Source organism: Melanostigma gelatinosum (genome assembly GCF_949748355.1).
Source record: "Melanostigma gelatinosum genome assembly, chromosome: 5".
NCBI lineage: Eukaryota > Metazoa > Chordata > Actinopteri > Perciformes > Zoarcidae > Melanostigma > Melanostigma gelatinosum.
The window spans coordinates 19,995,466-20,012,250 of NC_136638.1; the positions used below are offsets into that span (position 1 = coordinate 19,995,466).

General features: G+C 41.8%; 2 protein-coding genes across 3 annotated transcripts; one reads left to right on the forward strand and one right to left on the reverse strand.

Moving 5' to 3' along the window:
* Positions 1–2,586: 2,586 nt before the first annotated feature.
* Positions 2,587–3,963, forward strand: gpr101 (G protein-coupled receptor 101; the record flags this gene model as incomplete). The annotated part of the gene is made up of 1 exon (XM_079268392.1): positions 2,587–3,963. One exon carries the CDS (start codon positions 2,587–2,589, stop codon positions 3,961–3,963), a length of 1,377 nt encoding a protein of 458 aa, XP_079124518.1.
* Positions 3,964–6,718: 2,755 nt separating this feature from the next.
* On the reverse strand, positions 6,719–15,053 carry tm9sf5 (transmembrane 9 superfamily protein member 5). Of its 2 annotated transcripts, XM_079268183.1 has the most exons (18): positions 14,782–15,053; positions 14,186–14,253; positions 13,986–14,079; positions 13,757–13,884; positions 13,457–13,586; positions 12,892–13,019; positions 12,650–12,764; positions 12,461–12,540; positions 12,258–12,363; positions 11,866–11,895; positions 11,340–11,472; positions 10,388–10,507; positions 10,226–10,283; positions 9,925–10,084; positions 9,650–9,801; positions 9,419–9,530; positions 9,007–9,178; positions 6,719–7,384 (listed from the first exon to the last, which is right to left on the reverse strand). In XM_079268183.1, exons 1-18 carry the CDS (start codon positions 14,917–14,919, stop codon positions 7,317–7,319), a joined length of 1,992 nt encoding a protein of 663 aa, XP_079124309.1. In that variant the 5' UTR covers positions 14,920–15,053; the 3' UTR covers positions 6,719–7,316. The 2 variants fall into 2 exon arrangements, with proteins under 2 accessions (XP_079124309.1, XP_079124310.1); XM_079268184.1 differs by lacking the exon at positions 11,866–11,895.
* Positions 15,054–16,785: the final 1,732 nt, after the last annotated feature.

The window sequence follows — 16,785 nt, forward strand, 5'->3', positions numbered from 1 at the left end:
AAAAGAACAGGGAAACATCGCCCCATCCCTTTGCAGTCACCAGCATCTCATTTGCAATCTAAATCTGAAACACAGGGTGCTCGAGCCTCACATCAAAGGGCTTTTTGATAGCTCGGTTAGAGCAAAGGCTTGAAATAAAATGGCTAATTACGAGCGTTGATTAGTGGGCCATGTAAGATACAGACTAATTGGATTGCACAACGTAGTATGTCGTACTCCTTCTGGTTTTTTGTGCATCTTATTGAAGTGTTTTTACTAGAAAGGCTGAAATGTTGATGCAATTTTTTTTTCAGCTATAAAAAGAGATGGCTTACATACAAGCATTCATAGGAGAAAGGTTATTTGATTGAGAATATGCTATCCACATATTCATGAACACTAAATGTGAAAGCTCATTTGTGTTAACAGAAATGTTGGAAGTTTCATGTGAATATATTTGAGCTTGGTGCAATGGGCCGCTATTTATCTAACAAGTCTCTGCTGTATTTAGAACGAATCAAGGTCTAGTTTTCAGCTTCATCCTGTCAGAGGTTGTATAATGACGCCTGAAGGAGTTAACTGAATGCATGCAGTTCATTCCCTTTTTAAAAATCTGTAAATAAAGATATGAAAGTTGCTTGTTTGGGCAAAGATGTAATTAGCTGTATGCCACGTGTTTCTTAAAAGGTTGTGTATTGAGTATCATAGCAAATATGGAGATTAAGCTGAAACATTGAGATTGGTGTAACACTAGGTCAGGTAAAGCAGTGCATGACTAAAACAGGTATGTAATTCTATCCTTTTCTGTCTGTATGAAAAGACGGGAGACCTGATCTGAGGTGGCGCAGAAGAAGAAATCAGCGTGAAAATAGCTGATGAAGATCAAGTGAAGTGACCGATAGCAGCAGAGCAGCTACAACATGGACCTAGTGAGGACATCTTTGTCAAATGATGTTTCCAAAGTCAACCATGGATTCTGAAGCACAGCATTTGAAGCCAAGGAATGGAAATTTGAACATCTAGTGGAGATACATCTGCCAGTGAAGATATGATGACATAATCAAAAGCTCAGTCATTGGACCTTGAGGTGAGATAGTTTTGCAACTAAATATGAGTGCTGTGATATTACCAAAGGATTAAATGAGCCAATTGGAATCATGGTGTTTAGGGCTCTTTCAAAACACTGAAAACCATCTAGTTTTATAGTTTTGATTGTTCTTCGTGACATAAGTTAAGCTGTACAAAAAATATGTCACCACGTAATAAATGTGCCAACAAGATGTTAAAATACTGATACAAACATAATATATTATAATTCCAAACCTTTCGTGCGTGGTGCTCTGCAGAGATGCATGCAATGGAGGTTGGTCTTAGTTTGTTCTCCCCTGACAGCCATCCAATTATGTGAAGATCACATAAACAGCCACGAATTGAATCACTTGTTACTAAGGAGATCTTGTGAACTGATTTCTAGAATGATCCCTATAAATAGGACCGTGGTTACATGTTGCTGAAAGGAACAAATGGTAACCTGTTCAACCATCATTTGATGTTTGTTTGTTTTATTATAATTTATAAGATAACAAGAAAATGAAAGATTTAAGACAATGACAAATGGTATGACGGTTGTGTCTCGTGATTCCAGAGTGTATACAAAAAACGTGTCAGACAGCATCGTGAAACGCACTTGCACGCTCACAACAAAAAAGGGAAACAGCGGATGGGTGGGGGGGTCGGTGAAAAACTCGGGGGGGGGGGGGGGGGGCTTTCAGTGCAGGTGCTTTTTTTCTTTCTCGTGACACCTCGGAGACAAGACCCGACCGTAAGTAGCCTAAGACTGTTGAGGAGGAATCAAAGCTGATACAAAAAAAATAATAAATAAATGTGTGATCCGCACTGAAATCCCAAAGCAGCAGCGAAAGGAAAGAAATGCTCGTCTGGATGAGAGACCTCCGCTGGGCGACGACACACGGAGCGTATGTCGGCTGAGCCGTGAAGGCGCGCTGCCATTGACTGGAGCCGAGGCGCAAATGGGAGCGAAACGACGAAAACCGAGCGCGGCGGTGTGAGCGTCCTCGCGCAAAGATCATTTCAAGGTATTATACACCATTTACGGATTAGCAATCCGTGATATCTGCCGCTGTCTGAACATCGTCGGTGGATGCTGACCGCTTGAACGGCGGCATTTATTTGTCGCCAGACATATTCCATTTTCCCCCTCTGCAGATGTGGACCGCAAGAAGAATAGGGCCTGTTCGGTGGGTGAAGGGATTCATCACTGATCACGATGAGCAACAAATCGGTGTTAATCACCCGCAGCATTACAGGCTGAGCCTCATGGATGAGTCTGCTGGACTGTTTTCACGTGTAATGGATGATATGGCATGTTTGCGTGAGATGTGAGAATAAAGACAAGATGCATGTTGAATTTTGCACCTGAAAGCCACTGGAAACGGAGGAGCAGCTACATCGGTTTATTGTTGTTGCACCGTGGAAAAGCGAACCACAGCTGTTTTTTTTCTCTCCTGCCATTCTGCTGATCAAGATGGGACTGACCTGACTTCATGTCAACACGCTGCTGGATGTGAGGCCACACAGGTGCAGACAATGCCAAGCTCTCAGGCGCCCGATATGGGCACAAATTTCACTGCTGCTCCCTGGGAGCCTGGTTTCACCGGCTCTGATCGGAACTTGGTGTGGTCCTCCATGGTGAACAGCGTGGTTAAGATGCTGCTCATATCTGTCATAGTGTGCGTGTCCTTGTTCGGGAATGTGGTGGTGCTGCTGGTGTTCCAGAGGAAGCCCCAGCTCCTTCACGTGGCCAACCGCTTTGTCCTCAACCTCCTCTTGGCAGACCTGCTCCAGACCATATTAGTCATGCCCTTTGCCATTGCAGCCACCGTGCCAGGTGTGTGGCCCCTGGATGCCCGACTGTGCCAGGCTCTGGTGGTGCTCATGCACCTTTTTGCTTTCGCTGGGGTCAACACCATCATAGTTGTCTCTGTGGATCGCTACCTGGCCATCATCCACCCTCTGTCCTATCCCACCCGCATGACCCCGCACCTGGGCACGAACCTGATCATCTGCACCTGGGTGCTCAGTTTCCTGCAGAGCGCGCCTCCCCTTTTCGGCTGGGGGGCCATTGACTTTGACCGGCGTCACAACGTGTGCTCAGTGGTGTGGTCCTCTAGCCTGTCCTACTCTGTTGTGGTGTCCACCTTCTCCTTCTGGCTGCCTGTGCTCATCATGCTCGGATGCTACTGGATGGTGTTCAGAGCGGCTCGGAGGCAAAACGCGCTCGTGCACCCCATACAGACACGGCCCTACTCCCAGCCCTGGCCACAGGGGCCGAGCAGTCCACAGCGCCAACCGCAGGCCCAGCCCCAACCGCAGCCGCAACCACAACCACAACCACAGCCCCAGCAGGCCAGTCCACCTGATGGCCCCAACTCAAACAGGGGATACCCTGTTCGAGTTCGGCACAGACGCTTCCACTACCACTGCAAGGCAGCTCGTGTAGTTTTTGTGATAATGGCCTCATATATCCTCAGCATGGGGCCTTACAGCATACTTAATACTATATCTATGAGTGCCAGAGCAGCTGTACCCCCATGGCTCTCCTCCCTTGCCCTGGTGCTCTTCTTTCTGCAGTGCTGCCTCCACCCGTACATTTATGGTTACATGCACCGCAGTGTGAGGAAGGAATTCCTCGCGCTGCTCTGCGGGCTGTTCTGCAAACAGGGCCTTCCCAGCCAGAGCTCTGCCGTGGAGAGCTGCTTCACAACTACAGAGGGACGTTTCGGTGGCCACTCTCACCTGCCCAGTCTGACTGCCCGAGTCTTCCCTCTGCGGACTTGGGAGGAGTGCACGACGTCCTCCTCGCCCACTTTTGAGAGGAGGTCGAGGGACAGCCGCAAAGAGACGACCTCCACCAGCGTCAGCTCTGAGAGGGAACTCACAGTCCACAGCAAACGAAGCACATAAACTGCCTCGAGGATCCATCGGATGGACCGTGTACATCACAGAGTGTGCTCACACATAAACTAATATGCCTCCTTGACAACAGGGTCATTCATTCTGAAGTTGCTGGCATTAGAAATAGTGGTATATCTAGTTAATCACCAACATGATGTTAATAACTGTTCCTGATGATTGAATAATAACTGGCCGTGTGACTATTACGCTATTTTCATTGAGTCAAATTTTGAGAGACACAATTTTTGGAGCCAGTTTAAAAGTGTCAGGTCAGTCACAATGTAGGCAGCTGTTATTTTTGTATTTTATAGTTGCATTATGTTTTGTCTCTACAAATCATTTTTAGTATTTTAAATGTTTGCAATTATTGTACTCATTTGACATAAACTGGGCATTTAGATTAATCTCAACCGAATGTAAATGTTTTGTTTTTGTTTTTTTCAACAATAGACAAATGATTATGTTGGATCAAAGTGATTTGCCCCAATCATGGGCCATAGATGTCTCCGATAAAGCATTGATCTGCAGTATCTGCACAACTTATGTCTCCTATAAACTCTCTGTGTGATCCTGCCAGAGGCCATGTCCATACTACTGATGTCCTGTCCTTGTGTTACCGCAAGCTTCGCCTGCGACTCATGAACTCAGGGTATATGCTTGTGGAACAGTGTGTAGTCTCGGTTTTTGAATCTTTGAAGATTACGTCCCGGTCGCGGTAACTGTTCTCGGTCTCTTTTTGAGTAACTGAGTAGAATAGTGATTTGGTGCCACATTGTCTTAGCCTCTTACCGTAGTTTCCTTTAACTCTCAAGGTGGAAATTCTGCATCTTACTGCAGTGTGCCACTGTCTATTTGTACTCAGTACTTGCTGTCTTTTCAGTGTCAGCCTTTCTTTGAGGAAGCTCAGTATTTTTATTGAGAGAATACAGAGCATAGAGAGCGAGGTATGATAAAAAAAGATTTAAAAAAAACACTACTCCAGTGGATTCCTTGCACCAGTTATTTAACGTAGGCTGCATGCCGGAAGATCTTATGTAACAGATTTCTCATATTCCACTGAACACATTTTACTTTGATTTGTAAAGTTACCTCCTGGTGAAGTATTTGTGATGGAGAAAAAAATCTGTGTGCTTAATTAAAGAGGATGAGTACTTATGTAAATGGCATACGCTTGCAATGACTCATCTCAGAGAAAGTTGTTGGGTAGATGATGTGTTTCCAAAGGATGTCATAGGTGCATTACAACATGTGCATTATTTGAAAAGTGTGTCAAGTTTGTCAAGTTTTTGTAGCCTTTTGAGAAATAGAAAAAAATAATTAGACGAATGAGCCAGGACGCTCTCATTGTGTTGTTGTTATTATTATAATCAGACTCTGATCGTTTTCTGAGAAACCACTCACAACTTATCGGACCTGACTGGCTTTGATTTGAGCCTTAGTTTACTGAAAGGGTCACTGTAGAAATCCATACTACAGTATTATTATAAATGACAATCAAACTTGTACAATAAGTTTGTCTTCGTGTTGCTAAAAGACGAAGGGGTACAGTACAGTATGTGATAAAGTTTATTGTCAAATTAGAGAAAAGAATGTTTTTTTGTGCTTTAAAACATCATTTTGTGATTTCTATCGTGCTTTTGTATTATTTCTGCTTACCTTATCCAACATCAAAAGTTGTCTGTTGTTTAATAAAGGTGAACTTATTGTAATATGTGTAACGTTTTATTTTCAATTTGACATATCTGTTTTTCGTATGAAACACTTCCTTGAGACTAAGTTTACCACAGGTGTTCTCCCTCGCTCCCATCCTCCAATGCTTCACAAATCTAAATTTTGAATCCTGAGCTCAATAAAAGCAAACCCGTGAAGCACTCTTTAAAAACTGGCCAAAAATGAAATTAGGTTCAAACATACGCTTCTTAATTAGAGGGTTTGCGCATTTGTGGTACACGCAAAAGTTTTAAAAGTCAGATCAAAAAAGAAATCTCAACATTCAGCTGGAAATGTTAAAAGTGCTGACGAGGCTCTAGTGAAAGTTCAGTCAGGAAGACGATACTTTTGGATGCTCATAACTGTAGTTTATTATTCATGCATCCTGCCATTCCCTCCTCTGGACTCCATGGGTGGATGCATCTTGCTGCTCGATTATAAACCTCCCTGTAGAGTCGAAGCACCAAAGACTTTCTGTCAAAACTTTATTATCACACATCTGTTAAAATAAACAATTATCTTTTCTCCATTCACCTTCCTGATTAAATGATATGCACGATGCTGAACCCCATAGCATTATGTCCGTACACACACAGTAAAGCGTGTGATTAATTGTGCAAAATGTTCATGCATGCATTCTACTCGCTCAAAGAAAAAAGAAAAACATGTGGCCTTCATTTTGGAATCGATTGCATTTATTTGTAAAAAAAAAAAAGATCACCTTGAGTGATGACTCCCCACTGCTAGAAGCAAAAGGCAGCAGTGTATTACAGAGTTACAAGTCACCAAACTGCTTATTAAAATCTAAAAGGGTACATCTGTACTTAATCAGTAAAATCATGCACTGCATTATGATAACTACGTGAGAATCTCTCCGGTGGCCAAACAAATCATGCATGTCATTGGGAGGTGGTCCTTCATGTGCAACATACTGTAGCAGATACTTCGATGACACAGATGTGCTTCTTAACCAAGTCTACTCTTTGATTCTATGCAAACATAAATGCAGCCATCAAACACAAGAGAGTGGACATGTGTCATTGTAATGTCAGTGTTTTATATATCATTTCTGAACTACATTACAGGCTGATATTTAAGATGTAAAGCCCCATCTTCACCTTACAAAAAAAAAAAAAAAAAAAAAAGAGAAAAGAAACTCCTACAGATGACAATCTTTAAGTTCATTCTCCCACTCACTCTTCCTATACAGTATATGTACACACATGTTTGTCATTACAGGTAATGATAAACAAGACATTTAGCCAAAAAGGGAATAGAAAAGCAAAATACAGAACAATTTTACTTTCTTTAGAAAATTCAAATAATTTTTTTCCGCTTTCCTTGTTAAACCCCCACAAAAAAAAACCTGCTCACTATGACAGATAGATAGATCATTGGAACCCACACTGATTTTCAAGGTGCCATTCAAAATATTACTGGTCAACAGTGAAGACAAAATTATATATATATTTTAAAAAGAAAAGAATAGCAACGGAAGTTTAAAGCACAAAAGAGGACGGGCTCTGGTCTTCGGGTCTTTCCTCTGATAAGTGATGGTTTCAGTTCAGGCCCATTCAGACCACTTTATCACCCAGCCAGCCCCCAGGAGGCCAGCACTGCGACAGGAAGGAGTCAGTGTTTCCCTCGGTCCTCTAGTCCACCTTGACCACACTGTAGATCTTATTTACAAACCAGAAGCAGGCGAAGAAGCCAATAGTACCTGAGAGGAAAAGAAAGGTTCGAGAAATTATTTGATAAACGCTGTTACAAACGATATCAAATAACACAAAAAACGAACTTAAAAACACCCAAGACCAGCTGTCATTGAAATCTTTTCAAATATAAGAAAGCACAACATTAATAAAAGCCCACTAGGTCCTGAAATGTATGCACTTCAGGAGCACAGACACAAAAACTAACCAAAGTGTAAAACTATCTACGAAAAGCTTGAAAAAAAAAAAAAAAAAAAAAAGAAGAACTTTTGACAGTTGAGACGGCAATCTCCCCAAGAACGCAAAAAACACCAGCACTTCATTTTGTCGGGGAGAGACACACTCCCCCAATGTTGAGAAGACAGATTGGTCAAAATCCTGGATCAACTCAAGTGGGTATAAAAGTCCTCTCTGACAGCTCAACTGGGGCCAAGCAGCCCAAACCCAAATTAAGTTGTGATCAAAGTTGGGATGAGGTGAAAAAGACAGACAAAAAATAAATAAAATAAAAAATACAACTGGTTAATGAGAGAGATTAGGATTATTTAGATCAAAACTGAAAGCAAGGAGGGAAAACTGATAATCTTTTCCTTGAATCCTTGGATTATTTCTTAGTGGTAATCTTTTGACATCTCGTCCCCTTGCTACTTACAGCTCCGTCGCGAGATAGTGTCAAGCAGCACTGCAGTGACAAGTAGGCCTACAGGCTAACTGTTATCTGGCCTAGTGATAGTACAACACCAGAAAAACATGTCGTCATCCGACATCACGGTGAGCAGAAGGTTTCTGGGCGTCGTAAAGTCTAGGCTGTTATCTCGGCCTGTTATCCTTTTTCTGCACACGCCCCTACTCTCACTACATGCGTGGTACATCCATCTGCACGACCTCGAGTGACACGGCTGGATTTTGAGTGCAAGCACAAAGAAATTCAGCAATTCAGCAGTCAGGAATCCTGAAGAGCATATCGACTCATTATCATCCATGGCAACGAGTAAAAGTGGTGCATGTATCTTTTGATCGACAGAAAAAAAAAGAAGAAGCTCTGGCTAGGCTCTGGCTTGTCAAACAGCAAATCAGACAGTAAGATTGACCCAAATAAGTCTGCAACACTGGATCTGACCATGAGGGACTTCCAACAGTCCGGTCTAATTTCCCACAGTCGCTCTGATTTTCATTAAACTAAAATGTTCAAATAGGATCCTTGCAAACGAATGCTATTTAACTTTGTTTGACACGGTGCTTCTGTACTGCCCGCACAGAAATAAAAAGGCCAACGCTTGGCTTTAACTAAGTGACAAGAGAAGAAGTATTGCACAATAGTGTGGACTGCTTCTTGGTCTTTTACATCATAGAAACAGGATGGAGGTCCTGAATCTTCAAATTCCAGTTGAACTGTCACTGAGCAAACAATGACTATCACGCCTACAAACAATACACACCTTTGTGATGGCATGCCAGTAAGGATTATAGCGTACTCACTGGTAAGGTTGACGACTATTTGCATACACGCCGAGCACACCAGCAAATGAAATTACGATCCGATATCTAGGTATCATTGCAACGTGTCAAGAAAAGCAGGAAGTGGTTGCAGCTGCTTAAAGAGCTCACGACATGCATCTGAAAGCCCCACCTGTGAAGAGGAAGAAGATGAGGACCATAATCATGGTGTATCCAAAGTAGAGGATGGTGCTGGCAGCTCCAACTATTTGCAGCTTGGAGAAGAAGTAGTGCACAGCGTAGACGAACAGATAGACTGCTGTGAAGCCGCTGGTCAGGAAGGAACGCCACCACCAGTGGTAGTCCTGGACACACGTGACAAAAGATGACACGTCAACTGAAATGACCCTGTTCAGACATGTTTACATAAAATGTAGTCTGGGCTGTCTAATAACTAACGACTAATATATTCAGAAGCAAGATCAAGAGGAAGATACTTGAGTTGAGTTACTTACAAGTTGGACAATGATATGACTATTAAATTCACTATTAACAGTGAATTTATTGTACTGCTGGACTGTCATTAGGTCAGATATATCAAGTACCTCAGCACATAGGTGGAAGTAGCAGAGCAGAATTGTGGCCTCAGAGCATGTGATGAGGAGAATAATGAAAACCAGGAACAGGAACCCGAACATGTAGTACATCTGATGAGACCTAAAAGACAAAAGACAACGTGCTTCAACAAGCCAAACTTGCTGCAAGAGTGCGAGCTGTTGAAACAGAAACTACCGGCCAATCAGGAAAGACATCATTCCTGTCTTTTGTCTTCGTACCAAATGCTGTTGAGAATGAAGAAAAGTTGGATGAAGATGCAGCCAAAGGGCAGGATGCCCCCCATTACGATACCAGGAATAGGCTTAGTAAAGAATGACTGCTCAGGAATTTGGCGGGGGATTTGGTTTGTTCGCACCGGTTGCTCAATTGCCTGCACAGGAACACAAAGAGCGTGAAAAAGATTACAAACTCTAAAGCGCTCGCACACACAGATTTAATCCGTAATCAATAAATTCAAGCTACACAATTTGATCAACTCGGAGGCTTAACTCACAGATTTCTTGAATCCAAAGTAGGCACCAATGAAGGTCAGGGGCACAGAGATTCCAAACCACAGAGCCAAAATGGCCACCAGAGTGCCAAAGGGGATTGCTGCGGAGGAACCCTCCACCCACAGGATCAGGTTCATCAGAAAGAAGTCTGCAAACACAATACTTGGGAAGAGAGAAGGCCGACCGACAATAACACAGAGAAAGATAATGCATGTTAGAATGGCAAAAGTGGTGTCCAAGACAAAATAAGAGCATATACAGCGCAACATAAACATAGTACAACGATGAGACAAGTTCACTTACCCTGGGCACAAGAGTGCTGTCAGCAAGACGTTTGTCTTCCACTTTTCACCTCCAAAAGCTGAGAGCAGAAACAGAGACGGATGAGGATATCGCGATGAGAAAGATCACACCGACGGCAGCAACTCGTGATATTTAGCGACAACGTTTTCCCTGGAGTCTTACTTTTGTAAAGGCGCGCAGACACGTAGCCAGCGGGCGTGCCCAGCAGAACCCAGAGGACCACAGCACAGGTCATGAGCGCCCCTCTGTTCGCTGGGGACAGGAAACCCAGACAGGCCAGGACTAAAGTGGGGAAACAGTCGTCAGTGCACTCATTCAGACAGAACTATGAAAATATATATAAATGAAGTACTGGAACTTCTTGGTTGATGATGTAGTTCAATGTATTTCAGAGGCTCCAACAGATGGGCCTTCAACCTTGTTTTGAACTTCTTCGTTGGAAACATTTGGACTTGTTCTCCTGCCTCCCTGGCTGTCAACGGTAAAATAAAACTCACACATACATACACAGGGTATGTTTTGGGAGATGGTGCAAGTTAAAACTCAGCTGGTTGTCTTGAAAGTTCCACATAATATATTTAAATTCAGTTTCCTCATGCACGCCGTTTTAATAATGTATTTATTTGAACTAAATCAAGATTGAAGACTTTTCTGTTGGCTGCTGCCTTTAATTGAACCACATTCAATTAATATATTAATCAATTTCCTGCATTTCTGCATTTTATTTCTTGCACTGTTTTTTTTAATGTTTTAATGAATGTTCTTAATTGTTTTTAAATCTCCTTTTCTTTTGCCTTATGTTTTGATGCTTTTCATGGTTTTATGTGAAGCACTTTGAATTACCTTGTTGTTGAAATGTGCTATACAAATAAACTTTCCTTGCCTTGCCTAACACGACTGAATACAACAATGCATCACATTAGTGTAATACTGACTGTAACAATAAATACATTGCTGTAACAGGTGCGTGTGTGGAAAGAATGCGACACTGGTGCCACTCCTTGATGTCGGTGAACACAAAAGGAAAAATGAAGCTGACAATGAGACATTCATCAGAGGGAAACAAATTATTACCGGCTTAACATAACAACGCCTGACGTAAAACAGTCCTTACAGAGCGTGATGAAGGTCATGATGAAGATCTGGGTGCCCTGTCCGAGGAACACAGACAACAACATGCCTTTCCTGGGGGGGCGGAACACATCGCCGTGCACCTGCTTCCACCCGGACTCCTCCTGCGCGTCCTCCTGGGAAGGGAGGCAGAGAGCAATACAGCGGCAGTCACAATCAAGGGAGGACTCGACATTTACAAATGATAAAAGTTGAAACGGTTAACCCACCACCAAGCAGTGATTACTACCTCACCTGTTAGCAAGGAAAAACAAGGTGAAGACCGAAAACTTAGCTTACCAAAAGATGTAAAATGTGGTGTGAAAAACTGCTCCGTCAATTCATTAGCATAACAGCCGTTCTTTTTACAGTTTCACATGAAAAAGTATTCGCACCATATTTTACATTGTGTTCTAATGTGCCGGTTTACTGCAATCACACACCCAAACACCTCATTTAATAAAGCACAAAAGGTTCTGTTTAAAACAGCCTTCGATAAGCTTACGTAGAGAACAGAGGATATGAATGACCTTGGTTGTTCGAAGCTTTATCAAGTCTGCCTGTGAAATGCAACAAAATATTCATAATTCTGGGTACCGTGCAGATAATCATCATTATCCACTGTGGAATAAGAGGAATGTACAGTACAGGCATTACGTGTCCCATTAAAGCACATTAGCGTAGCCTCAATGATGTCTGCTCCTTAGCTAGAAACAAGACTGCACTGTTTTCACAGAACGTGTACCATCTACTTTGAATACTTCATTTGCATGGTGACAACATGTTGACAGAACAGGACAAGAGCCAATCAAATTCAAATTGTACCGTGAAAAAACTAACAGCTGCATCCTCAACAAATCGTCACTTGTATGCTAGTGCTTCATATACACATCTGGAAGAGAGAGTTCTACAATGCCATTACCTGGTCCACCTGGTTGTATCTGGCAATGTCCTTGTGCAGGGTTCTCAGCATGATCATGGCCACCATGCCAGACAGGAAGAGGACAATGACCAAGGAGTTCATGATGCTGGACAAACACACAAAGACATACCATAGCATGAAGTAACAAGCAGCGAGACCCGGGAAGTTTTCTGTGCTGCACAATGTGAAAAATATCTTCACACCTAAACCATTGGATGTTGGTGTGAGGCATGGAGACAAGGATGTAGTCCCACCTAGAGGCCCACTTGATGGAATTGTTTTCCTGTAAAATGAAGTAAAAAAGTTGCAAAAAAACATCAGACAAAAATAGCCACATAGAAATTGTTATGTATTAGTTACAGTACAATTGGGCATGTAGTTTGGAGGCCTACCTCAAATGTGACAGAGTAGGTGTAAACTATCGACACATCACCATCAAACAGCCCAGGGACCTCCATTGGGCTGCCTCCTTCACAATTTGGATTTTTTGCATCTGCTTGTTTGATGCTATGCACAAAACACACAAAAACCCTCGTGTTAAATTATTAACAAATCTAGTGTTGGTTTTGAACGGTGAGGTAGATTAGACATGAATCAAAATATGTTCACATCATATTAAACCAATCGCAATTACCTCTTTGGCTCCAGAGTGGCAGTGACCAGCCGGGCCCCTATCCATCCTTCTCGCACTCCGCTGTGGTAAGCGATCTTGATGTCCACATGGTTGAAGACGTAAAACGTGTTCTTCTTGTTGAACTCGGACTGAGAATAAAAAAAACGTTATTCAATATCAAGTGCTCAAATTCCTCGGGGATAGATTTGTAAACAAACATCTGTATGTTGTTCAGTATCTTCTATTCTGTAATTGTACTATTCAAAAGATTAAATACAGTTTGAGACAAAATGACAATTTTGAATAAAGGATTTATTTTGTATTGTTTTAACATAATAAGCAAATATGCTCTATAAATACTCACTAAACTCAGCAAAATGATGTATATTATTATGAAAACTAGAATTTTGAAATTATTACATGAAGTGATTAGTTGTGAAAGATCAAAATCATATTATCTATATCTTTCAGGGACAACCCTTCACAAAATAAAGGATCCCTTCAGAAAGCAGGAGAACAATTATCTCAAACTTACTAAATATGTTGAGCAGAGTACACACGTTCAAAGACAGAAATCACAACTCACATTGATAACACAAGCATCTTTAGCTCGGCCATCTAATGTAACGAGGCAGCCAATGGGGAAGCCTGGGTTGCAGTACTTCTGACCATCTTCCACATCATAGCACCATGTCACCGGCATGTTGTCAATGATCCTGGAAAAAAATGATTGGTTTACCTAACAATCTTCTTGATAAATAAAGCCTGCGCTTGCATCGGTTAGCTTTACCTGCTGTTGTGCATCTTCCGAACAAACCCCACCCTACATTACACAACTCATGTGACGTATCGAGTGAAATTACAATACAGTATGACATTTACAAACCAGTGGTGCTGGTAGTTCAGCTGCATTCCCATCTTAAGAAATTCCAGTTTGGTTGCATCTTCCTTATTGTCTTTCTTGTAGGTTTTGGAGCACACCGCCTGGCATTTCACATCTTGTTTGAAGTTGACCTGTAAAAGGCAGATGAGAGTCATGTTGCATTAATATAATACATGAAACAAAACTTATATGAAAACACCACACAGGCTTAGATTTTCTGGTTATCACCCACCTTGTATGGTGAAGACTCAATTCGTTCACCAAACAGCACCTGTCCAAGGTTCTCAGAAGGCCTCTTCTCCTGGGCATCTTTGCAAAAGTCAAACCTTTAAGAATGTCATAGATGGTCACACAGAGAGATGTCATTGAGCTGGAAAACATACATCGAAAAATGTCTCAAACGGCATCAAGGAGAAACGAACGGTTACTTACACATCATACTCATAAGGCAGGACTGACTCCACAGAGTCCAAGCGATTTACAAACAGCTGAATCACTGTCTGTAAGGAAGGAAAATCAGTTTGTCTCTGAGTGTAGTTTTGGTAGTTAAACTGGTTTACACAGGCCCAAAGCTGACAGGTTGAGGTTGCCCATCGTTGTCTTGGTCACTCGAAACTAGCCTTGGCAGGTAACGTAAGCAGAGCTGTGGCCAGTCAAGATAAGTAACGTTACAATGAGGACTGTTTTCTATCATAATTCGTTAGTTTAATCAGTGCTACTATGTCAATAATCTCATGGCGGGTTGGTGCAAAACCAACACCTCGCTAGTTTGTGTAGTCCCGTGGCCACAACATCAATAAGTTACTAGTAGTGTTAGATAACGTTATAAGGTTGTTAGCTATATATATTAGCATATTTGCCAGGGCTCTCGGTGTCAGGTAATAGACTGGGCCTAAAGAGAGGGTTGGCTAGCTAGCAAGATTAAGGAGGATAACAAATTTCAACGAATATGCAAATTACAGCTACAGAATACAAATGCAATGACGGTACATTACAGAAAAATGGTCGGTCTCGTGAATTCAACATACCTGGCAATCTTCGCCGCCTTTACCGTCTTCACAAAAACTCACTGGGGCTAAACCCGGAAGATAAAACGCAGAGCACAAACAGAAATACGAGACTAGCGAATAAACTAGCACAACACTAACGTGTATCCGCCTCTTCATTGTTATCACAGACGGGATTCTCCTTAGATTGTATATACTTATGTCCAAGGAAGGTGCTTCCTTCTTCTAAGAAGAGGGGAGGTTTGCTAGCTGTACACTGTTAGCTAGCTCCGTCGTTCTACTCGGGACGCAGTAGCTCATATGTGCTCAAGCAACATCGGTGACGTTCAACTCCATCAAGTTACGTGGAAGTCACAACAACAGCACCAGAAGTTGAACTATTTCACCTTCGAAATAAAGGTGTATAATAAGTAATCTGTTTGGTGTGTAGGATTTATACATTTGTAACAGATGCGGATACAACAATTACATTTTCTTTATAGGATACGTTTTGTATGAATACGATTCTCAGCAATTACAGTCTCAGTTTAATCTAGGTACACCCGCAATGGTTTTATGTTGAAAGGAAATAAATACAACTTCCTTGACACCGTGGAAGTGAGAAAGTAGCACTGACGTTGCTTATTGATGCGTCCTGGTTTTCTTTATACTGAACATAAGTTAGAAAAAATATTATATACGGTTGCTTTTGTGTGAAAGATATATAGATAGTATTCGAGGTAAGATGAAAGAAACACAACTAACGTTACATTCCGATGACTGACTCATTTTAGAAACATTGTAACTGACTTGAAAAACCGGATGGTGTAAAGCTACAACCACCACTCACCAGTTACATTAAAATGCTGCTTAAATGTGAGGGCATCAACATGATAATACAAAATAGATCTAATAATGCACTACTCGATTAGGGGTAATTGAGAAAATGTTGTATTTTTGGTGCTTTTAAACAAGTAACATTTTACATTTTTTGAATGCAGGACTTTTACATGTATTGTCTTGCAGTATTTCTACAACTTTCTTAAGTCCATTCGATACTGTACAATTCAATTCATATTTTCCAAGGAAGAAAGTCACAACTTTTTCAAGTTTATATTGGTAAAGACAGATGGATGACAAATTAAAGGGAAAGTGTGAATAAGTGAGGGGTGAAACAAAACATGTCCCCAGTGCTGGATCGTGGTATAGATATGAATGCTGATGACGAGGCAAAAAAGACACACCCACAATGCATGGTTATCAAGACAGGGTCAGTGATTCAGGACAGGTTGAGTTGTTTGCCATCATTAACGCAGATCTCTGACACTGACGACACTGGTCTCACATTGTAAGCAGTGAGGGGTTTGTGGGGTCTATATATAGTTGTGGGTTCACATTTAAAAAAACAAGAAGTGTAGGGGCCCTCACATTGTAAGCGCGGAGGGATCTTGGGGTCCTAGTGGTTCGATAACGCTAAAAGCACCAAGGGACCTAGTGGTCAACTTACGCTGTGCCCACTGAGGGCCCTGACGTGGTGGGTATGCTAGAATCTTATTTTCTTGGATAGGCTTACGTAGCTGAAATGGGGCTTAAAGAATCTGCCCCAAGAAGGAATGTATAGCCTACATCCAGGTCAAGCTGAGAGAAGATTAAGGAATTGTTCTCTGAATAAGAGACATGATAGATCTAATAAAACCCTCTGATGATTTGAGTGAATGTGTCTCTTCAAAATAGTAACCCATACTGGCTACTTTTGGTCTGCAACAAACCAATTGGTGCACACAGAGTTATAACTGGGTATATTCTTATTTTCTTTAAAAATCACATGACCTCTCCAAAAACTTAAAGTTTCTTTCCATTATTTTGTGACATCACAACCAAAGTTAGTTTGGAATTTTGTTTAATATGTGAGGGCCCCTACACTTCTTGTTTTTTAAAATGTGAACCCACAACTATATATAGACCCCACAAACCCCTCACTGCTTACAATGTGAGACCAGTGTCATCTGCTGCTGAATATCTGATCCACGCCTTCATCACCTCCAG